The sequence below is a fragment of the Anguilla anguilla genome, chromosome 1 (assembly GCF_013347855.1).
Source record: "Anguilla anguilla isolate fAngAng1 chromosome 1, fAngAng1.pri, whole genome shotgun sequence".
In the NCBI taxonomy this organism is placed as follows: domain Eukaryota; kingdom Metazoa; phylum Chordata; class Actinopteri; order Anguilliformes; family Anguillidae; genus Anguilla; species Anguilla anguilla.
The window spans coordinates 71,757,517-71,780,960 of NC_049201.1; the positions used below are offsets into that span (position 1 = coordinate 71,757,517).

Below are 23,444 nucleotides of genomic sequence, written 5' to 3' on the forward strand. Positions count from 1 at the left end.
ACAGCTGGCCAAGAGACTAAGCAGCCAATTGACCCCCATTTTTGGGGGACTATGCATTAGATGGCCTGTAATTTCTACACGGGTTACCTGATAATGATGTGAATCCTATGCTACGGCCTTCGCAGTCACCAGATCTCAAGTGAACCCCTATGGGAGATTTTGGACCAATGTGCTAATACATAGCGCTCTCCACCACCATCATCAAAACTCCAAACGAGGGAATATCCTTTGGAAGAATGAGGGTATAGGCATTCAGAACAAAACGTAAATGTTTCATTTCATTTAGCTCCACCCAGTAACTAGGAATACAGAAGTCACCAGAGGAAACGATTTAGCAATTTCACAACTGAACATTAATGTCTAAGTCTTCATAAGTAGGTGCCTTTTCTTTAATTCCCACCTCCTCCCACAGTCACGTACTCCTTATTGTTGCCTTGTAGGAGAATTTTGAGACTCCCCATGATTGTGATGAAGTCACATGTTAAAGTTTTTTTTGTTAAAGGGTATTCCTGTCAATGTTGATCAGACTGTTTCCTCCAAACTCTCAATGCTTCATGATAAAAATTATATACACTCATATATCACATGTATAACTATATACTAATATAATCAATATGTAATCCAATAACTCTATATCAGTAGTTGCAGCAAAGCTTATGGAAACGCAAGAAACCACAGTATCCACTGTAGAAAAAAGGCAAACGCAGAAGGCTTAAAAAAACCATACTTACTCAGCAGAAAATTAGTGCCAAATAGATATGCTAGAAAACTAATACTTTACAGTGACCCATGTGTAACCTGAATAAAGTAAAAAAGGTACAGGAGGCTATAACTCTGTGAACTTGTATGTATAATGGAAAAATACAGAAAGCAATGACGTGTATGCACAGTGAAAAAGTACAGAGTAAGGGAAAATTGGAAAAATACAGACAGCAATGACGTGGTGTATGCGTAAGTGGGAAAGTACAAAGTAAGGAAAAATTGGAGTACCTGTCCACTGATGAAGATTAATTAAGAACATCAATAGACTAATTCAAGACATCAATAGAACTAAAAATCAGTTTTGGGGCACCTGTCCACTATGATAAGAATAGTAAGAACATCATAAGGACCGAAAATCATCTTTATGCCAAAAAGGTCAAGTTGACCCACGAACAGGAAAGTGAAACTCCTTGCTGTGCCAGAAAAGACCAGAGGGCTGATATTTTTAGAAATGTGTTAAAGGGGGGTTGTGGGCACAAATTGTGTATAAAATGTATGCAAAACTGACAATCGAGGTTCAATTCCCCTGAATTGATCCGGCTTTGTGCACCTGTGCAATAAAGTCTAAACTTTCTGAAGAGCTTGCTGCTGTTGTGTCTTTTCCCTCCTGAAATTGTTTTCTACAGATTGGCGATTGGCGTGGAACTCTGTCGTTTCCTAGACACGACATTTGGGGGCTCGTCCGGGATACGAAAAAGGTACCATCCTTTCGTAAAACCAACCCGGACACTAACACCGAAAATTGAGTGAAAGAAAAGCAGCGAGCTCTTCAGAAACGTGCGCTACGAACCGTGAGTGAATTGAGTGTGGTATAAGAACAGGACAATATATGTTTTTTTTGTTTGTTGCAAAATGTGCTGAAACTAGGATAAGTGTTTAAATGCATTGTGGCTGCTGAAGGTTTTCGCTGTTGCTGTTGTTTGTTGCAAAGTGTACTGGAACTAGGAATAATATTTGAATATATTTTTGCTGCTGAAGGTTTACACTGTTGCTGTTGTTTTAAAAAGAGGTACCAGAGACTTGGGAGGAGAGAAACCCAAGAAAAGCCACCTGCAAGAGCTCTGGTAAAAGCGTGTTTGGGAAAAACACTGTCCTGTGAGGTATAAAGTAAGAGAAAAACTATTGTTGGTAAGGTAAAATATTGTTAAACTGTGTTTATGCTTAGATTAGATGCTTGTGCTTGCGCGGAACTAACGTTGTATTGAGGCAACTAAGGAAAAATTGTGATTTATGTGTATGTGCCACTATAAAGGAAAAAGGGGGAAAATACGTAAAGAAACGTGAAGTGTGTGGAAGGTATAAAATAAAGGTTAAATATATATAAATCTTTAAATAGGAGAATAAAATAAAAGTATAAAGTAAACATAAAATAATGGAAAAAGGAGAGAAAACGCCGGTTGAAATAATCACGGGAAAATATCCTAATTGTAAAAAGGAGATAGAACATATATCAGGAAAATGGAAAAAAAGAACTAAAAGAATGGTGACAAAATGGCCTAAAGAGGGTACGTTTGATAGAGAAATATGTGATCAGATGGGAGGGTTAATAGCAAATTATAGAACAGGAGACAAGTCAGAAAAAAGAAAGCGAAAAAGAGAACAGGAAAAAAGAATTTTAGGATGGTTTAGGTCCGCTTCCCTAGAAAAATATGTAGGAATGAGTGGGGGTCGCAGTGAAGAAATGACCCCCCCTCCGTATACCCCGCAGTCATCAGGACATGCGGAAATAAAAGAGAAGGGCGTGTACCCAATAGGCCCGGTAACATCTGCAGTAACAGTGTGTCCAGTAGTAAAAGGACAGGTTCAGATACAAGGGTGGGTAGAACATGAGGAAAGTGAGGAACAGCTCGAGATAGAGAGAGCGCGGCTCGAGGAAGAAAAGGAAAAAATAGAAAAAAGGGTAACAGAGCTAAGGAGAGAATACAAGGAGGTAGAGGAGTTAGAAGAGCTGTTAAAAGAAAAATATAACCAGTATGATGAATACCATAGCCGGTTAATAAAAAAGGCAAAAGAGATAAGAGACACTGAGAAAAAACAGCAAGCGTCTAAAAAATGCCAAAAGCCTGAACAGGTGGGGTCAAAAAGGGACGAGGAAACACCTAAAAAATGCGAAACTGCGGGGTGGGGAAATTTTAGATGGGAAAAGCTCCCGTATAACACATGGGAAGAGCTGAAGCCAAAAATTACCAAGAGAACAGAGTCCCGAGAAAAACATAAGCCATATTTGACGAAAGACACTATAAATAGAAAGCAAATCGCCCAAGCAGAATATAAATACAATAAAGGGGAGGAGGAATTCTCCCCAGCAGAAAAAAGTGAGGCGAGCGACAATGAGGCATGCCAGACAAACAATAGTGAGGCAGAAGAGTCAGACGGGGGAGAGGGGCCTGCACAGGTGGGAGGAGATTTAGCTGGGCGATATCAAAACACAAGAGAAAGGCCGCCAACCCGGCGTAACCCAGCAGCAGAAGGATATAGCCATAATGCTAGTAAACCCAATACTATAGCACCATTGTTGATTAAGGAAGGGGGTGTACCCCGATACATTCCCTGGTCCACCCAAGATATGCAGAATGTAATAACCAATCTCCCTGATTTGCAGAATGGAGCAAGCCACTGGATCAGGGTGCTGGAGGAGGAGACGACAGGCCGGATCCTGGCTGTGGGGGACCTGAAGGCTCTCCTGGGAAAGGCTGTGGGGATGGAAACAATGCTGGACATATTTGAGCAGGCTGGCTTTGACAGAAACCATGCGCAGTCTCCAGCAGTGGACGGTGGGCCGTTTGATAACGTGCGTGGGGTTGTTTGGACTGCTCTGCGAACCCTGTATCCCGCACGACCGGACATAACGACCTTAACGGGACCGCCGTTAAAAGACAATGAACCACCGGCAACATACATCCACACGCAGTTGCGCAGGTGGAGATTGTTAACTGAAAAGGACGTACAGGCAGATCCCATAATGACCACCCTCTTCCGCAAAGCCATCCGGGAGGGGATGTCACCGGAAGTGGGGCGCCGCCTCGATGAGGTGGTGGGACTGAACACCATGACACACAGAGAGTTTGTGGATCACGTGGTGCACGCTGTGGACAGGCAGCGGAAAGAGGGGAAAAAGCTGGAAGATCAAACAAAAGACATTCAAAGGAAGCTACTGCAGTTGCAGCTGGAGGAGCTGAGAGCCAAAGAAAAAGAGGCGAGAGAAATAAAGGAGCTGAGAGCCAAAGAAAAAGAGGCGGAAAAAGTGGCATCGGTGAAAATACAGAATATGGACAATGAATTCTTTGACTTTGAAGCCACTCCCCCCGCCTGAACCACGGAGCAGCCGGATGGTGCCCCAGCCGACGGTGGTCTACGACTTCTCTGGCATCCCTCACCCAGTGGCCATGCAAGGTAATATGAAAGGGGGGGGCACCCAACCGGGTGGGTATCAAAGGGGGGGAGGACCAGGGAATGGTGGTCAAAATAATCAGTGGAAAGGGCAGCTGAATCAGAATAACAACATGCAAAATAGAAATTGGAACCAACAGAATTTTTATGTTTCAGGGGGAACGTGCGGCCCCACACATAACGTTAAAAGTCAATCCAGGGTACCAAGCTCAGGACCTAGGACCTATGGTTAAGAGAGCAGAAGAGCTCCAGTTCAGGCCAACAGAAAATTCTTTAATTTGGTGCACAGCAGATCAAACAATGATCAAAATTATGGTAAATGCTCAGATGTGGGGAAAGCCCCAAATGGTGAGGGTACCGTGGGAAGAGGGTACAAAACGAGAAATCTCAAAAGTGTGGTGTTGCAATATGTTGATGACTTAATACTATGTGCAGATACAAAAGAACAGTACATAAGGGGGGCAAAAGGGGGGACACAAGGTGTCCAGGAAGAAGCTGCAGCTCTGCTCTCAGAAGACGGGGAGAGCGGAGGGACTGCGTGCGCTGACACCAGCCCAGGGAGCAACAGCACCAACAGTGCCCCTGCGGGTCCAGTGCGAGAATCGCAGGCCGGCTTTCCAGTGGAGTGACGCGCAGACCGCGTACTCTGGATGGGAAGATATACCAGGAACCTACCACCTATGAGGACTGCAGCAACACATCGTGCTACGAATCAACGTGTTAAGAAATTGTGTATAATAACTTTGTTGGGTCACTTAGAATAATATATACAGCTTTGATATGTATAATCAAATTTTGCGACTGGAGAGAGTGTTGGAGGAACCATGGGAACAACGTTACATTGAGGAATCTGATACATTTGGATGCTGCTATGGCAGCAGGGGATGCGCAGGCACCCAACATAATATACAGGGGTGGTGCACACCCGACACTGTCTGACGCTGAGAATAAGAACACAGCGAGGGGTGTTTTTCGGGGCCATGAGGTTTGACCCCGAAAGGGGGGAATGTAGGAGAATTTTGAGACTCCCCATGATTGTGATGAAGTCACATGTTAAAGTTTTTTTTGTTAAAGGGTATTCCTGTCAATGTTGATCAGACTGTTTCCTCCAAACTCTCAATGCTTCATGATAAAAATTATATACACTCATATATCACATGTATAACTATATACTAATATAATCAATATGTAATCCAATAACTCTATATCAGTAGTTGCAGCAAAGCTTATGGAAACGCAAGAAACCACAGTATCCACTGTAGAAAAAAGGCAAACGCAGAAGGCTTAAAAAAACCATACTTACTCAGCAGAAAATTAGTGCCAAATAGATATGCTAGAAAACTAATACTTTACAGTGACCCATGTGTAACCTGAATAAAGTAAAAAAGGTACAGGAGGCTATAACTCTGTGAACTTGTATGTATAATGGAAAAATACAGAAAGCAATGACGTGTATGCACAGTGAAAAAGTACAGAGTAAGGGAAAATTGGAAAAATACAGACAGCAATGACGTGGTGTATGCGTAAGTGGGAAAGTACAAAGTAAGGAAAAATTGGAGTACCTGTCCACTGATGAAGATTAATTAAGAACATCAATAGACTAATTCAAGACATCAATAGAACTAAAAATCAGTTTTGGGGCACCTGTCCACTATGATAAGAATAGTAAGAACATCATAAGGACCGAAAATCATCTTTATGCCAAAAAGGTCAAGTTGACCCACGAACAGGAAAGTGAAACTCCTTGCTGTGCCAGAAAAGACCAGAGGGCTGATATTTTTAGAAATGTGTTAAAGGGGGGTTGTGGGCACAAATTGTGTATAAAATGTATGCAAAACTGACAATCGAGGTTCAATTCCCCTGAATTGATCCGGCTTTGTGCACCTGTGCAATAAAGTCTAAACTTTCTGAAGAGCTTGCTGCTGTTGTGTCTTTTCCCTCCTGAAATTGTTTTCTACAGATTGGCGATTGGCGTGGAACTCTGTCGTTTCCTAGACACGACAGCCTCTCTTGGCCTCACTGCTTTTTTACCCAGATTTGCTTTGCCCTCTGGGAATGGGACAGCTATTATGCAGCGATTGCCAAATCATTTGATGCAGTGCTGTTCCTGGAGAAGCAGCACAGCATAAAATATCATTTGGGTTGAGAGGGGCCAGTTGATCTTCACAATGTTTAAGTCCTTACAATGCATACCTCGGCATTTACATTAAACAAAATACTATGACAATACATCTGTGATGATGACTGTAGCAGAGTCTGAACATGAAAAAGCTACACAGAGCTATAATGCACACTGAGAACAACATGGGAAGAATGCGGGCATGACAATTTGACTCACCAGTCAGATCAGAGGGAACAAGGTATTTCTTTTTGTCCAGGTCAGGAGCTCTTGATCTGGCAGCACTCTCCACAATAATCAAATTAAAGAAACGCCAACAGGTAAGCACTACAATGTTACCTGCAATGTGTTTAAATATATGGTTTATGACATAAAATAGAGCACACACACTCACCGGCCCAGCCCGTAGCATCATGGACAGCACCGGAGGGACAGGTGGTAGATGGGCCAGCTGGTGGTAGATGGGCAGCGTCACAGCGGCATTGGTGGACGTCGCCATGGACACGCCCCGGCCCAACCCAGTGACCTGGTTGCGCTGTCGGAGCAGGTGGAAGCCACCCAGGAGATGCTGCAAGCGGGCAACCTCACCTCATTTCCACCCATGCCGCCAGGGTGTGGCACCTTCCTCAGGAGTGTGTCCACGGCAACGTCCTTCAGATCCCCGCTGTGACGCTGCCCATCTACCACCAACTGGGGCAATTAACCAGGTTACAGCTCTTATCTCTATATAAGTCTGGGGCGTCCTGGAGAGCCATCTCTCCTTTGAGAGTTTTATGACTTTATCACCTCCCAGAAAAGACACAGGACCCCCTGCATGGCAGTATGCTGCACAAAAATCCTTATTCCTTTTAAATTTGAATGCAATATTAAAAAAATTTTCATCATTAAGTGAAAATATTAATGTCTATACAGATAATGGTTGCTGAGTTCTGATAGTTGAAATCTCCATTTTTTGAGTTACATTACATTACAGGCATTTAGCAGACGCTCTTATCCAGAGCAACTTACACAACATAGCATTTTACATTGTATCCATTTATACAGCTGGATATATACTGAAGCAATTACGGTTAAGTACCTTGCTCAAGGGTACAACGGCAGTGTCCTTACCCGGGAATCGAACCTGCAACTTTTCAGTTACAAGCCCAGTTCCTTACCCACTGTGCTACACTCCGTCCGAGTTAGTTTTAGTTAGTTTCAGTTAAAGCAGAAACCAACTTGGTATGATTTGGTTTTGTTCAACAAGTTCAACAATTATTTGTCTACTAAATTCCATCTCTTGGGAATAGTTGAAAAACTTCCACGCTTCTTTTTTTGATAGCTGAGCTGCAATACCTCCAACCATAGTCATATTTGATCTTTTTACAAACAGCTTAAAACCAAGAATCTTTTGATGTTATCACAGTGCTTAGCCCTGTTTCCAAAGGCCACTTTAATATGTAAATTTGGTCATTTTCAGACAAGGCAGTCCCTGTCTGCAACCACACCCCCACATTTCACACCTCACCAAATTAATGCAGCCAGGTTGACCCCCTCTCCCTCAGCCATGCCCACTCCCTCGTAGAACTGCTTACAAACAGGAGACTTTTCTTTACCTAGTTAGAGCAAGTGTTAGAGTAAGATACATTTTTGTCTTACAGCTTACCCGGCATTTTTACATTTTCATCCATGGCTTTTTGGAATATTCAGCTGTCTTTTGGTTTTAGGACTTTGATCTTGGTTTCCTGGGAATATTTTGGGAAGAAATAAGCTGTGATTTGGTATTTTCTTTTATTCATTTCTTTTGTGATTCTAACTTTCCCATGTATATAACATTTTCTCTTTATTTAAGGTAGCTGAACCTCATCTTTAGATTAGACATGAATATTTGTTGTAAATTAATAAATGTCCTCATTTTAATCTGATTTTGAGTTGTACATTTGATAAAAGCAGCCATACCACCACACACTCTGCTCCTGCCGACTGGCTGAAGCTAAGCAACTGTGGGCTTGGTCAGTACTTGGATGAGAGACCACCAGGGAATACTGAGTTGCTGCTGGAAGTAGTGTTGGTGGGCCAGCAGGGGGCAATCTTCCCTCTGGTCAAATAAAAACCCCAATGCCCCAGCGCAGTGACGGGGACACTGTGCTGTAGGAGATGCCGTCTTTCGGACGAGACGTTAAACCAAGGTCCTGACTCACTGTGGTCATTAAAGATCCCATGACACTATTTGCAAAGAGTAGGGGGTTCCCTGGTGTCCTGGCTAATCTCCCAGATCTGGCTCTCGCAAAAACTTGCTGCCTAATCATCCCCTGATTTAATTGGCCAAAAAATGTTCTCTCCTTCCAGTGGAGCTGCTCAGTGGCCAACAATAGAGGATTGTGGTTGTACTGGGCAGCTCCCAGGTGTGAATGTGTATGAGTGTGAAGCATGGCGTTCCTGCAAAAGAGCATCCGTGCTCAGCGAACCTACCCTGGGTAAATAAAGGTTGAAATAAAAAAATAAAGGTTGATCCAACAGATTGCTCTGTCAATCATATATACATATATATATATACACACACACCGTATATATGCACACACGCACAGTGAGAAAAGCACCCAACTATGGTGCATTAATGAGCCACACGGTCTCGGATCAAACTGTGTCAGTGCCGACCGTGGCCGGTAGCTCCATAGGGTGATGCGCAATTGCCGATTGCTTCACCCAGGGAATGGGAGGGTTGTTGGTTAGGGGTCCACATTTTATCGCCATTTAGCGACCCTCACTGGTCGAACAGACGCCCATGCTCTCCATACTAAAGCCCCATATTAAAGGTCTTCCTCCGACTCTGTGCGAGCTTAGCTGTAGTCTGCGATGTGAACAGAAGCAGATGTGCAACACCACATGTTTTCGAGGAGAACCGTGGATGTCTACACTCGCAAAATCAAAAATGGAGTCTGCACATCAAATTGGACATATCAAATTAGGGTGGGAACTGTACAGCCCCATGTTGGGCACCTAATTTGTACATAGATTTAAAAAATAAAAATAAACAAGAATAGAGTGAGAAGATGGACTAATACACATAGTACAACAAACAATGAGCAGTCCTGCACAGTCTATACTTTCAATATTTTATTTTCCACAAAAACATTATTTTACAAAAAATACTATTTGCATTAAATACAGATGACTCACTTTGAGAGAGGAAGATGACTTGATGAGGCAACGCTGAAACTTTCCCTCCATATCCCCATTTTTTCTGTTTCTCTTTCAAACACATAATTATTGTTCCAACACAATGAAACATTTAAACAACTTAACTCTTAACCCCATTTCCTTTAATGTCTCCCAGTCTCTGGAGAATGTTGATACTTATTTCAAGTGGAATAATAGTGGTAAAACATAAAAAAAATTAGTGTCTCGCTATCTTTTAATTCCAACACCCCTCTACCTTTTCTTCCCCTCCTTCCCCATCCACCCACCCACCTCTCTCTTTCTCTTTCTTTCTCTCTCTCTCTCAGGCTCCATAGACACTCTCATTGCTGTAGGTCATGTAGAGGAAAAGATCTTCTTCATGGTGTTCCTAAGAGACACAGGCACGGACGGTCAATGTGGCGAGCAGTCAGCAGTGAAAACGTACATTAGCATCAGCTGTGCAGGATCAGGGTGGTCGCACAGGCTTACCTCATAGACCACAGAGAGAGGGGAGCTTGAAGGAGGAAGGGAGTTGTTTACAAAGAAGAAAAGTGCTTCCTCTGGCCGCATAGACACCCGCTGCCTGATCAGGAAGCACAGCTGACCCACTGTTGGGGGGGGGGGGGGGGAATGGGGGTTTAGACATTCAGAACAAAACTTAAAACTTTTTTTAGCTTTCATTTTGCTTCACCCAGTACCAAGGAACGCAGAATTCAAGGAACAAGCAATGATTTAGCAATTTCACAACTGAACACTAATGTCTACGCCTTCTTGAGTAAGTGTACTTTATTTAATCCCCCCCCCCCCACCCCCTGATCTGCCCACAGTCACATACTCTTTATTGTTGTCTCTCTTGACATCACTGTTAGACTGTAAAAGAGTCTGAACATGCAAAAGCTACACAGAACTACTGTGCATGCAGCGAACAACACACGGGCAAGACAATTTGACTCACCAGTCAGGTCAGAGGGAACAAGGTATTTCTTCTTGTCCAAGTCAGGAGCTCTTGATCTGGCAGCCCTCTCCACAATTATCTAATTAAAGAAACACCAACACGTAAATACTACAGTGTTATCTGCACTGTTTTTAAATATATGGATCAGGACATAATAGAACAAACACACACACACACACACACACACACACACACACAAACACACATATATTAAGATGGTACCGGCAGGAAGAAAACTACCTAAATGTCCATATGACTTTATGATTACTCAATCATTTGTTCTTCAGAACTTTACATTTTACATTACATTAGATCAGAGGGAACAAGGTACTTTAAAGGGAACTTTCATTTTAAACATCAAAAAGACCAGACGACTACTAGGGCTTGTACAGTCCACATAAGAAGCATATAAAAAGCCAATGTGCATGAGTACAGGGAGTTTAAAATTTTTAAAAATTTAAAATCCGCAAAAACTTCTGAAGGCCGGCAGAATGGAATCCTTGTCATGACACAAGGCCCAACAACAAGGTTCGAGGACAGTATTGACAGGACTGACCGGTATCTTGTCCGGATGTTTTGCTCGGACTCGCTCCCCTTCCGCTCTCCTCACCTCCAGAGGAACACTACGTTGATAATGACTGTTCATCTGCAGATAGATGGAGGGTGTGAACATATATACACTTACTGAACAACTGCCTAAGATTAACCTACTGACAATAAAAACAGAGTGTAGCACAGCTTGACTGGTCTCTACTGTTTTTCTTGCCAAGCAAGGCGATCAATATTCCATGCTATACAACACACAGACGGGTGGAACGGATAAATACTGCGTGGGCACCGACAATTTATTGTTCAGTATTGCCGATCTAGAGCTCATATTTATTTACGTGTCAAATTAACTAGCAGTAAATAATGACTACGTGTGATGGTGCAACGTTGCCTGTTGTTGGCTATGTAGCTAACGCTACATGAGCTTGCGCGTGCAATAAGGGACCGTTAGCATTATCTAAATAGCTAAATAGCCATCGAAACATAGCTAGCTAAACAGTTAATCTGACTATTTTACATGCCAACTCATATTGTGTGATTTTAACTACGACACTTAGCCACTAGCTAAATAATCAAATCCAACGTTCGTGTAGAGAACTAGTAAATTAGCTAGGTAGCTTGACGTGTGAAAACCCACCTTTGGGAACAATGCAGAAAAACTGACGGTAAATGGAAGTCAGATTTCCTCCGAATCTTGGCTGAAGAAAACACACTCTGGAAATTATACCGCAAAATAACACACAAACACAAACGTAATAATTCAATCCGTTTTACATTGCAATCTATTTTTAAAATGTCGACTGACCTACGTCTTCCACAGAATAAACAACAAATAACCCAACGCCCATTCGAAGAAAATTTCACAAATGAACAGCTTGTATGTTGATTGGCATTATCACTGTCCATTCAGTGGGACAAAATGGGCGTCAATGTGTTTGTTGACAGTGTTTCTATTGGTTTACAGGCGCTGTCATTCTCGCATTGGTACCGCCTCACTCTCGTTGACTGTACATTGAAACAGCAAAGTGACATGAATTAAACCAATCGCATGGAAGGAAACTGGGCCGGGGATGGTGTAAGATTGCCATAACAGTCCTAAAATCTCATTCTTGTGTTACGTGTCATAGCTCACGGACTGGAGAGGTCGCTGTACTTTCAGAACTGTGAGCCTGATAGTTTGCAATCTTTTTCTGTATGCGTTCATTAAATGCATATCCTATTAAACATCAGGTGAATATTGTCTCTTGTTCAATTATGCTGTGATAACTAGTAACACTTCGAGTAAAATGGCAAGTAAAATAATGGGTGGTACAGCCTGGAAAACTTATACATAATGGATTTTCAAAGCTTTAATCAGCACATCTTTTTTGTTCTTTTAAGTGCATTATTTTTCGTATTCCATTATTCTTTTTAATAATTGAGCGTTTGGTTAAAGTCACCCAAAACCATGCCAAGGGCACAGGCGCCAAGGCACATTTACTCATGTCACAGACATGCATTGTGACTGGGAGAAACAACTATGCAAGGAGGGAGAGACGGGAGAGCCAGCTGCCTCGAGGTTGTGGAACGGAGATATCTGGCCAGGGTGTAAGGTTTGACAATTGGTTGGAGGTATGGTGGACCAGTTTCATTTGCTGACTTGTAGGCCAGCACCTAGGTTTTTAACTTGATGCAAACTATTGCTAATAGCCAGTGAAGTGATCACAGTAATTACTACATGAGAGCTAGCAACAGTCAGAGTAAAGGTTTATCTCTCATTGGCAGTAATTGGTGGCTTCTGGATACATCAGGCATTAATGCTGTAATGCAGCAGATTGCAGATGTGTTTTGCTGGTGGGGCTTCCTATCATAGTGGCTTAATGACATGGCTGCCTGCACCCACGGGGCCCACCTGTATTTGTGGTGAGCGTAGTTTATTCCAATGAGGCCAGGTACGTTCTATTAAAATTTTATTGCAGAATATTTCCTTGTTGGCAAGGAAACGTATGCATGACATACATTTCTTATGATAAAAATCATAGAACACTTTTTAAAGATATATAAATCCAATCCTATTGAAAATTGTACAATGTATCTCATATATGTCTGCACATAACCATCTTTTTATTTTCCTAAACAATTCTTTTGACAATATAAACAATAACAAGTTGATCATTTAGATTTTCAGAATAGAACTGCACATATTCCCTCTCATCTTCTATAATTCTGGATATAAATATATACATGAATTTGAGATGTATTGATTTTTCACAGTTTTACAACATACTGACAATATACTGATATGTAGATAATAGAGAATATATACACTACACTTTCCATTACCATATGGTACCTCACTGATCATAACTATACTGTTAGGAAATATGGCAATACGTTTATATTCATTTTATCATGCATTAATCTGTGAATATAAGAAATATTCACAAATATTAAAACAAAGCTCAACCAGAAAAAAACCTAGCATACAGTAGCAAGACCTTGCGGTTTTACTATCGAATGGCACTGAATTATTATTGTTAATCTGTGCTAAAATAGTAATGCTATATGTAACTCCTGTCAGGGAACAGTCACACATAATAAGACTAATACTATTTCTTGATATCAGTTTGTCATTCAAAGTCCGTGCACAAAGACAAGGGTCACTGCAGGAGTGAATAGCTCTGCTCAAGGACAGCCACCATCCAGGAGCTTCCGTTTTGTATTACAATATTTAGACAGCAAGGACAAAGGTTTTGGCCTAATCAGACAAGCGGATTTTCATTTGATCAAATCATTGGCTTAAACAGATAAATTAAAACCCCAGATCTAATGAGAACCTGATATTCCTCCCACTCCATTTCTCTCATGCGCATAGATTGAATTTTGCCCTTAGTAGGTTGCAGTGATTGTAGTAATTTTGTGAGTGTCCAGCAGGTTGCGCTGTCTGGCTCTTTCACTGGTGATTGTCTCCAGGTGAGAATCTGGAGCCCAGCCCCTTTGTCGGTCTGACAGTCTTGTTCCCTCAATCCAGCCTGAAAAACCAAAGAGAAGAGAAATAAAATATGCAAAACTAATAAATACATTTGTTTCTTATTTTGAAACCTGCTTCTCTGGAGAACTTCACGCTTTTCCAGTTGGCTGAAGCCGTCAAAGAATGAATATGCCCAAGAACTGGGAACAAATGGGGAGCTGTTTAGTTTCAGTATAGAAAAAGAACTTGCCAGGTTGTGGGAAAAAAGACTCCTTTATTTGCCTGCTATAAAGCCAATTACTTTAGCAATTTCTTGCATGCTTCTGGCTTTTGTTTGCCCCAGTGTTACATGCAAGCTGTCCATACCATCACTGCTGTGCTGATGAACCAGGAGGACATCTGCTTTCTCCAGGTTCAGCTCATCTGGTTGCTGGGCAACAAATGCTCTGATGCACTGGACCTGAATAAAGTCTACGAGTAGGAGAGAGAAAGATCAATTGCATCTGAGTTTGGTACATTCATGTATAATATAGACACCAAGAAACTTAACGTCATGCAAATTGTATTCAGGCATTGAGAAATGAACTCAAGCACAAGATTACCGTTCACCTTCATCTTACTTAACATTTCGTCATTAACTTCAGCAACTGTCATACTCATAACGTTGCATCAAAAACAAGGAAATGCTACACCTCCTGAAGTAGGTTAGTCAAAATTAAAGGCAAAACATGCCGTGGCAAGAATAAACCTGGGCCACAGAGGCACAGACACACCTTGAGCTGCACAGAAATCTATCTGTGGATGTGGGCGTGAGAGAGCCGACATCCAGCGCAGTTTGTCACTCCTGGGAGAGAGAGAGAAGCCAAGGTGAGCATGGACCATAGCCAGTGAGAGGCCACCCGACCAGAAAACATAAATGACTATTCAAAACACCTGTCTCACTCACGGCATGAGATGACTCACACAAGCAGGTTTCTACCATCCACCACCCCGGAGTAAGCACAGGGATATCTCTTAATTTTTCCATGCACGGTACAATATTGCCCAGATATTACCAAGTGTCTATGAGGGAACTCAAACGATGACAATAAGAGAACTTATTTCCTGAAAAGGCCCTACTGAATGACTGAGGAAGGACGAGGGGCGCAGGTTTCGTACTGTGATTCTGTCCGCAAGAGCAGCGCCTTCTGCGCGAGGTGGAGACGAAAGAGGTTCTTCTGCAGGGAGTGTAGTTTCACTCGGCAGTTCTCCACCCGAAGCTCTGACACGGGAGCGTGGTCGATCACTGTGAACCTGCCTCCTCTGAGGAGGAGGAGGAGGAGGAGGAGGAGGAGGGTGAGGAGAAAGAATGAGAGAGAAATCAAGAAGGTCAATACCATCAGTGTTGAGGCACAAATTAGAGGCAAACGGACACTGGCAGTGTTGTGTATACCCACTCTTTTCGGAGAGAGACCAGCAGGTAGTCATTGAAGAGGTGTAGGTAGAGAGTCCTCTCTGGCTCTTTGAGCACAAAGTCCTGTAGTTCTGTCACAACTCCTTCCCGCACCAGCCTACGAGACTGGCTGACGAGGGGAAGAGTCTTAAACAAGAGGTGAGAAACAGTCAACTTTAATCGAAAGGAAACAAACAAATCCCTAAATAATATCGCTCAAATTATCTAATGATATCCACCCACCAAACATCAGTTTTCATACAAATCTCACACTGTCATGCAGTTTCATCCTTAATCCTCACCTTGCACTCAACAAAGTCAACTTTGGCACTCAGACAGACCAGAGATTCAATGCTCTTCATCTGAGTGATGCTGTCATTGCTCTCCTGGATCAGCTGAGGAAAGGAAGAGAGCCAACGTGAGGAGGCGCATCACTAACAAATAGACTGAATGCAAAATAATGAATAACTACTACTATTACTACTACTGCTACTGTTACTACTACTACCACAACTACAACTACCACCACCACAAGTACCACTACCAAAACTATTTCTACTACTACTACTACTACTACTACTACTACTAATAATAATAATAATAATAATAATAATAGCTGGTTTAACTATGGCTGTTCTAGGAGCAAAACAAAGCTCCTGTGTATTAGCTATGTTGGATGTGCCAAGCATTTATAAATTGGTAAGCTACAGCCCATTGGTGCTCCTGATGAATTCAACAAAATACTGTTTTTTTTCCCCCCAAGAACCCATGTCTTGGGGACAGCTCTGCGAGTCCGCTGACAAGTAAGTTGACCTAATTGATACAGTAACAGCCTGTGCAAAAGAGAAATACCACACCTTCTCCAGTAACTTGAGAGCTTTTATGGCCTGTACTTCCTCCTCTGTGTTTGGAGTTGTCCTCTTCACAATATTCTGAGAGAGAGAGAGAGAGAGAGACACCAAACAAGTCATTATAAACTAATCAGGAAGGGAGGGAGGGATGGATATCATTAAGGGAGAGAGAAGGACCTGCACGAGAAGCTTGATTCGTGTGATCCTTTGGAAGGGAAGGATGAGGAAAGAGCGAAGGGGAAGTCGCTGGCAAATGGGGTTGCGCTCCAGCTTCTCCACAACACGGCGGAACCCGGGACACTCGTCCCTGAGGGAACAACAGAACAGGGGATTTGCCATAAAGCACACACTGACCCAGCAGTACATCAGCACTGCACCGAGAGAAAGCACTAGTACAGAATACACAGGATGACTGGAAACTACAGAGCATCAGCACTGTACAAATCTTAATAACACAGCGTTCTTAAACTTACTAGACACAATACCAGCACAAAGACGGCAAGGTGTATCCAACACAAGTTCTCTGCTTAGAACTTACATGAGTTTTTGGTACGTCTTGTCCTGGTATGATTGATTAGTGAGGTAGGGCACATAGACCAGTCGGAATCGAGGGCAGTGTTGTACGATGATATCACAGACAGTGAACTGCATGATGTCATTCTCCACCCTCTCTTCGAGTTTTTCCAGAAAGCTGATAAGTGGACAGATGAAAACATTTCCATAGCATTTGCTGCAGTGCATAATGTTACTACGTCCAATTGAATTAGGAGTTTCAAAGGCACAATTTGGTACATTCTCACTACGACAGTAAACACTTTATTGCTCTGTGCAGTGCAATTTTACAAAGTAATGTATGCGGCAAACCTGTGACAAGCAACCCCTGGGAGATCATGTGAAATGTTCACTTACCTGTGGCTAATGGCTCTGACATCCCCTAATCTCGAGAAGAGCCAGTTCCTATCCTGTGTTGTCAGCAGGGACCCCAACTCTTTGGACTTGACAAAATGCTGGACCACAATCTCTAAACTTCGATAGTAAGACGCCTCTGAGGTCACCACCTCAAACCTAACCTAATGGATAAAGAAAGCAGAAGCAACAGGAAGTTGGATTTGTAAAGAAGCCACCTATACACGTACAGCATTTTTCGACTTGTGCATTGAATCCCAGAGAGATTTGTCGTGGTATTTATTATTAAGTCATAACTGCGCTAAACCTAGCAGTTTTACAACTGAACACCCAACAATCCAGCAAAATATATAGCTAATAAGAGATTTTTCTCAACAATGGTGTGCAAACAATGTTGAAAAAGGGAAGGAATTGGTTATATGCTGAAATAAAGTAATCTACTATCCACACAACATACTACCATCCTTATTTTCAATACCTCTTGCAGACGTCTCTCATCTTCACTTAAATCACTCAGTTCCTGGCTGCTCCTCACACCAGGTAGATCTTGCCAAAGAGTGGGGGACCTAGAGAGAGGCCTAGGGAGACGGGGAGAGGGGGGCCGTGGAAGGAGAGGGAGAGGGAGGGACAGAGCGCTGGTATTGGAAAAAGAGTTAGCATGGCCAAGGGAGTGGGGATGGGGCACAGCAGGAAGGGGGGGTAAGGGGCGACGAGCAGGGGGGGGCGAGGGCACGGGGGACACAGATGAAGGGGCAGGAGGCTCTTCGCACACGGAAAGGGTGTCGTTGCGAGACTGGCGCAGTATCTCCCGATTCAGAGCCACTTCGCTGTACTGCTGATACAGTTGAGAGTCTGTGAAAGAAAGGGAAGTGGAGAGTTTTTCATTCACGGGCCCTGTGTCTTATATACACCCAGCATACTAATTTGAGTCATAAGTTAGAACAGCTGTTTTTCCCTACAGGTTGTGAAAGGCACAGACTTGTAGAAACCTGCCTATGAACCGTACCTTGATTCTTTGCCTGCATCAGGGTTGTCAGGGTTTAGCTTTTTTCTGCCGCGTGGTAATAGTTTTCAAGAATGTTGCATTTAGTATGGAACCCTATAGGCTACGTCCACCTGACAACCAACTTTCATTTATTTACATTTTTTGCAGTGATGTTATTTTTTTTCCCTTGGTTTAACACCAACATTTGATTTCTTTTTTTTTTTTTTTGTTCTCAACAACATTTCCTATTTGAATCTGTACCCGCATGGCAACCCTGGCTAGTACTTAAATTTCTTCAGGGAGAGACACAGATTCAAGTACAACTGAAATACAAACAGAAAGGAAAGCTATTTGAGACCAAAAAATATATGCCACAGTTTTTTTATTTATTTATTTTTTTATGTGACATTGGGCTAATTGAGAGGGTGGCAGAAGAGGAAAGACAGATAGGGGTGCAAAGGTTTTTAAAAAAAAAACTCACTGAAGAATTTGGAGTTTCTCTTTTTCATCTTCCCAATTGTATCTGTTACAGTCCTAGAGGACAAACAGCAGAAGACAGGCAGAGTTAATAACAAGACACCATGACTTCTTCTCAGCTGCATCTTTATGCTAACCAGACCAAAGCAGTATAAATGAGAAAACTGGCACTGCTCCACAATACAGCAAACAGTAGCCATTCCACACAGGACCAGTCGGCGTAGCACTGCCATGGTTACGACTGTGCATATTTAGCTTCTAATACTATTGTCACTGTAACCAAAACCTAACATTGCAATACAAGATCCCATCAGATTGTTTTGCATTGCCAGTACCTAAAGCATTCCACACCTTTTCCACTCAATTGGTTTGACTTGTTCAAACCGCCATCATTTCACTATTCAAATAATACTATGACAAAGTCTCTTGGTAATGTCACATTTCTGTTGCCTGTCAAGTTGCAAAGTTAATTTGACTACAGAGAGCCAAAGAGAGTGGAATATACCAATATCCTCCTGAGACCCAGCAATTCATTTTTGACTTAAGTAGAGGACATGAGTCAGTGGTCGTAGTCACAAGAACCATATATGCTACTATGCTGAAACCTACTCTGCATGGGACATTCAATAAAAATTATATTTAAAATATTTTTAAAAATATTTTCACTGCAACATTTTTTTTTAATCCAATACATGTGTATTGTGTCAAAATCTTTTAAAATACTTTTTTAAATATAGGTTTTTACTGTGGTGTCTCAGGAGGATATATTAATATGCTGCCACGCTGTGTTCATCCACCTTTAATTTAATGATACACATGCATGAACGCGCTCTTGAGACGCAACCCCAGGTATGGTTCTGAGACAGGTTTATTGCGGATCTCTTCCCTGCTGTATTTAAGTTGCGATGATGAGGGCAGCTGTGCACTGAACTCAGTCTTACCTCAGCTCCGCCTCACTCCAGCTGAAGCTCAGCTCGTCATAATCCTCTGAAAATCAAAACACAGTCAGGCGATGCTGTTTGTCAAAACCAAAGCCACATTCATTTGTTTGTATAGGTTTATGGGGTTTTTTGTTTGTTTTTATGTGGTTCCTAAAGACATTACAGGGGGGTGGGATCTCCAACTTTGGAAATCTCCTCCAAAAGATGGTAGATAGGGAGCAAAAGATGACTGACACGAGAGAATTACCCATCTCCAAGAGAGGAGCCAAAAGTACAGCTATGGGGCATTTTTCTTTAGGGATGGGGTGGGGTGGGGGTCGGGGGGCTCGCTCTCTCACCAGGCACGTCGAACACTCTCGTCCTGCGATCTCTGCCTTCTCCTTCTTCTGTCTCTTCTTCTGCCACTTCTTCTTTACTTTTTTCAATGGTCTTTCGAAAACCTCGCCTCCTTTCCCGAGCCTTATTTCCCTGATCTCGAAAGCTGCTGGTGCTTTCTTTTGCTCCAATCGCTCCCTCCTTATTTTCTACATTAGAATGCTCTAGCTTAATAATACTGGAACTTGGGCTTTTGTCAGGACTCGGACAACTGTTGGACTTTGAGAGGGGCATTTTCTTGAAGGAGAGGTGATTTTCTGGGTCCTCCTCTTTGTCTGTCTTGCCTCCTTGTCCAGCTGCTGCCCATGTGCCTTCCCCTGTACTGCTCTGTCTGACCGGCTCTATCTGTATTTCTATGTGTGTGTTTGTATGCGAATCAGAGTCCCTTTGTCTGTCCATCTGCATGTGCATCCCTGTGTCTGTTTGACTGCCTGTCAGTGAGTCAGGGTGCCTGTCTCTTTGCTTCTGGATCTGTGCATACACCGGCATATCTCCCTCCCGCTCTGCCGGTGAGTCCGTGAACACCTGAGCACCTGGTTTTTTCTGGACCGTTGCATATATCGGTGACCCATTCTCACCGTCTGCCTCTTGGTCTGTCTGAGGCGTCCCAGGAATGAGGCCTCTACTCTGTGGTGATTCCATCCCTTCCAAAGTGTCCCCTGATGAGCCCAGGATTTCCCTCACTATATCCTTTGCCCACTTTATATACGGGGCAGAGTCTTCTTTGCGTCCTTCTTCTGCCTTTGTCAAATCATTGGGCGTGTGAATGATGGGTTCAGTATCTGTTTTGTCACCTTGTTTACTCCCAGAATGTGATTCAGTCCCTGTCCTTCCAAATTCTCTTTCCTCACTGCACTCAGTTGTCATTTGTGAATGTGGCTCAGTCTCCTTTGCGTCTTGTTTCCCTTGACAAGTTTCGGTCTCTGTTTCACGCTCCGCAGTCATCATGTTTCCACCGCCTTCTCTCTCACTGTTTCTGGGGCACACATCAACCACCTCCTCCCTTATACGTTCCTCAGTTTCACTACGCTCTGGCGGACTCTCACAGACATGAATTCCAGGGTTCTCCTCTCTGCTCTCCTCCTCGAGGGTACAAATCTCATCCACCTTTTCTTTACTTCTTTCTGCAGTCTCTTTCTCTTTGTCTGGCTGCCCACTCTCAACATCCTGGTCTCCTTTCTCCCACTCTTTGTCCGCAGTCTGGCCATCAGTAGGAACAGCATTAGTGAGCCCACCACCTCCGCCAATGTCATGGTCCGGATTTTGACTGAGCTCTCCAGTCTTATCCAGGATCCCCTCACGGTCACATCGTGTTCTGGGGAGTGTCTGTCCGATTACACAGAACACTGTCACTTTGGAAGGCACTTCCTCCTCATTCTCCTCTTCCTTGGTATCTGCAGTAGTCTCCCTCCCTGGGTGCATGCTGTCTTTTTGTCTGCCCTCATCCAGACTCGCTTCCTGATTATTGATTTCCTTCCTCTCTCCTTCATGGATACCCCCTGTATCACCTTCCCAGAATTCACTGCAGTCTTCAAACCTATCTTCTTCATCCCACTCTTCTTCCTCCCCACCACTAGAGACAGTTATGAACCCATCCTCTCCTGACAGCACTCTTTCCCTCTCTCCTCCAAACTCTCTCTGACTTTCTCCATCACTGTCTTGGTCACTGTTGCACCCTCTCTCCACATCTTTGTCACTATCCTCAGTGCATCCTTCTCTTTGCCGAGCTTGCTCGCTCTCACCATCACTGAATGACTCTGCCTCTTCATCCCCGTAAAATTGCTCCTTTATCTGCTTGCCTCTCTCACTATCCTCTTCTTTGTCACTGTCGACGCTCACCCCCTCTTCCTCTTCCATGTCCTGTGCACTTTCCCCTTCTCCTCTGTCCATCCATCTCTCTTGCATATGGTAACCCTCCTGTAAATTGCTCTCCAAATACCTTCCACTGTGTCCCTCATCTTCATCCATTTCTGCTTTCTTTTCCATCTCTGTATTTTTTGTCACTTTCTGTGGTTCTAACCAGAGTTTTCTGGGTATGTATCGATGGTCCGGTGCCTCTGGCCCCCTGTCTGGCTCCTGCCCTCCCTGTAGCTTCCCCTCCATCTCTAATTCTCCCTCCCTCTCTCCTTCTCCCTCCCTAAATCTTTCTGCCGCGGAATCTGCCTCCCCGTCTCTCTCCACATCAATCTCAGGCTTCAATTCTTCGCTGCCTTGCACTTTCTCCTTCTGTAGCTCACTCTCTCTGTTTCTCTCTCTCTCTCCTGTATCGTCCACCTCCCTCATTCTCTGTTTGTCATTAAATCTGAGGTATCTCTCCTCTTTCTTTCTGTCTGGGTACCGCTCCCTCTCTCTGACCTTCTCTTCTGCTGTCCCTCGTGTTTTATGAGTCTTCTCACTGTTTTTGCTGGTCTCTTCCCATGTCCTGCCTTGCCTCTCTTTGTCTTCTTTTCTTTCCCAAACCCTGTCTCTGTACCTGTCGGCCTCCTTCTCTCTTCCAGTGCCTCTATCTCTTCCTCTCTCTGGGTCTTGTTCCCACTCTCTCTGTCTTACCTCGTCCCTTGGTTTCACAGCCTCTCTTTCCCCTTCCCTCTCTTTCCACCTCTCCTTTTCTCTGTATGGCACCAGCTCTCTCTCTTTCTCCCTCTCACCTCGTCTATCTCTCTCTCTATATTTTCCAACCTGGAACTCTCTCTCCCTCTCTCTATAACGTTCAGCCTCTCTGTATGTATCTTTCTCCCTCCGTCTGTCTCTATTCTTTTCCCCTTCACTATCTCCTTCACTTTTACTATGTTTGTGGCTCAACATCATTTTCTCTGATTCTCTGCCACTCCCCTTTCCCTTCTCTCCATCACTGTCTCCATCACTTTTTGTGTCCCTGCATCCCTCTCTCGTCTGCTCCTTCCTGTCTTCTGGACATCCTCCTCTGTCTTCAGTTATTCTGCTTCTCTGAGGTAAATAAAACTCCACCTCTCTCTCACGCTGCCGAGGTTTTGGCCTCTCCCCCTCGCTGTCCATGCCCCTGTCTCTCTGGCTTCTTGGCTCTTTCATATCCCACTCCTCTCTCCTTCTGTCTCTAAATCTAGGATCAAATTCATTAGGTCTCTCCCTCAATTTGTCTCCATCTTTCTCTCTCTGGTCCCCTCCATTGCGTTTGGGCTCCCTCCATCTCTCTCTCTCCATCTCTCTGTACTTTTTCAGGTCTCTCTCTCCATCTCTTTTTGTTCTTTTTCCACGTTGCACTTCGTCTATGTCCAGGGCCTTTACCCTCTCAAATCGTTTCATCTTTGCTCTCTCTGCTTCGTTCTCAGGAAGTCTTCCCATTCTCACACCCCTCTCCCTGCTAGTCTTCCTCATTCTCGGAAAGGTACCTCCTACCTCTCTTTCTCCTTCTCTTTCCCTCCAATCTTTCGTCCCCTCTGCCACTATACCTTTCCCATTCAGTCCTTCTCGTCTCACCTCCTTGGATCTCCTCTCCCTCTCTCCCTCTCTCCCTCCAGGTGCAGTTGCCACCTTGTCTCTGTCTCTGTTCCTCTCTCTCTCCCTCTCCCAGAGGCCCTGTGCCACCTCTCTTTCTCCATCCCATTTTCTCCCTT

General features: G+C 43.5%; 3 protein-coding genes across 3 annotated transcripts; 1 reads left to right on the forward strand and 2 right to left on the reverse strand.

Moving 5' to 3' along the window:
• The first annotated feature begins 616 nt into the window (after nucleotides 1–616).
• On the forward strand, nucleotides 617–5,304 carry LOC118221593. Its single transcript, XM_035406811.1, has 2 exons — nucleotides 617–3,958; nucleotides 3,998–5,304. The coding sequence occupies exons 1-2, from the start codon at nucleotides 2,135–2,137 to the stop codon at nucleotides 4,073–4,075; spliced, it is 1,902 nt and encodes a 633-aa protein (XP_035262702.1). The 5' UTR covers nucleotides 617–2,134; the 3' UTR covers nucleotides 4,076–5,304.
• A 4,048-nt stretch (nucleotides 5,305–9,352) lies between these two features.
• On the reverse strand, nucleotides 9,353–11,784 carry zgc:92606 (uncharacterized protein LOC100000242 homolog). Its single transcript, XM_035406844.1, has 5 exons — nucleotides 11,572–11,784; nucleotides 10,942–11,031; nucleotides 10,386–10,464; nucleotides 9,920–10,038; nucleotides 9,353–9,818 (listed from the first exon to the last, which is right to left on the reverse strand). The coding sequence occupies exons 2-5, from the start codon at nucleotides 11,029–11,031 to the stop codon at nucleotides 9,753–9,755; spliced, it is 354 nt and encodes a 117-aa protein (XP_035262735.1). The 5' UTR covers nucleotides 11,572–11,784; the 3' UTR covers nucleotides 9,353–9,752.
• Nucleotides 11,785–12,870: 1,086 nt separating this feature from the next.
• arhgef5 (Rho guanine nucleotide exchange factor (GEF) 5) lies at nucleotides 12,871–23,390 on the reverse strand. Its single transcript, XM_035429591.1, has 14 exons — nucleotides 19,815–23,390; nucleotides 19,477–19,522; nucleotides 18,540–18,592; nucleotides 17,552–17,925; nucleotides 17,077–17,237; nucleotides 16,706–16,858; nucleotides 16,345–16,474; nucleotides 16,174–16,248; nucleotides 15,619–15,711; nucleotides 15,321–15,463; nucleotides 15,043–15,186; nucleotides 14,658–14,728; nucleotides 14,251–14,355; nucleotides 12,871–13,945 (listed from the first exon to the last, which is right to left on the reverse strand). The coding sequence occupies exons 1-14, from the start codon at nucleotides 23,203–23,205 to the stop codon at nucleotides 13,803–13,805; spliced, it is 5,082 nt and encodes a 1,693-aa protein (XP_035285482.1). The 5' UTR covers nucleotides 23,206–23,390; the 3' UTR covers nucleotides 12,871–13,802.
• Nucleotides 23,391–23,444: the final 54 nt, after the last annotated feature.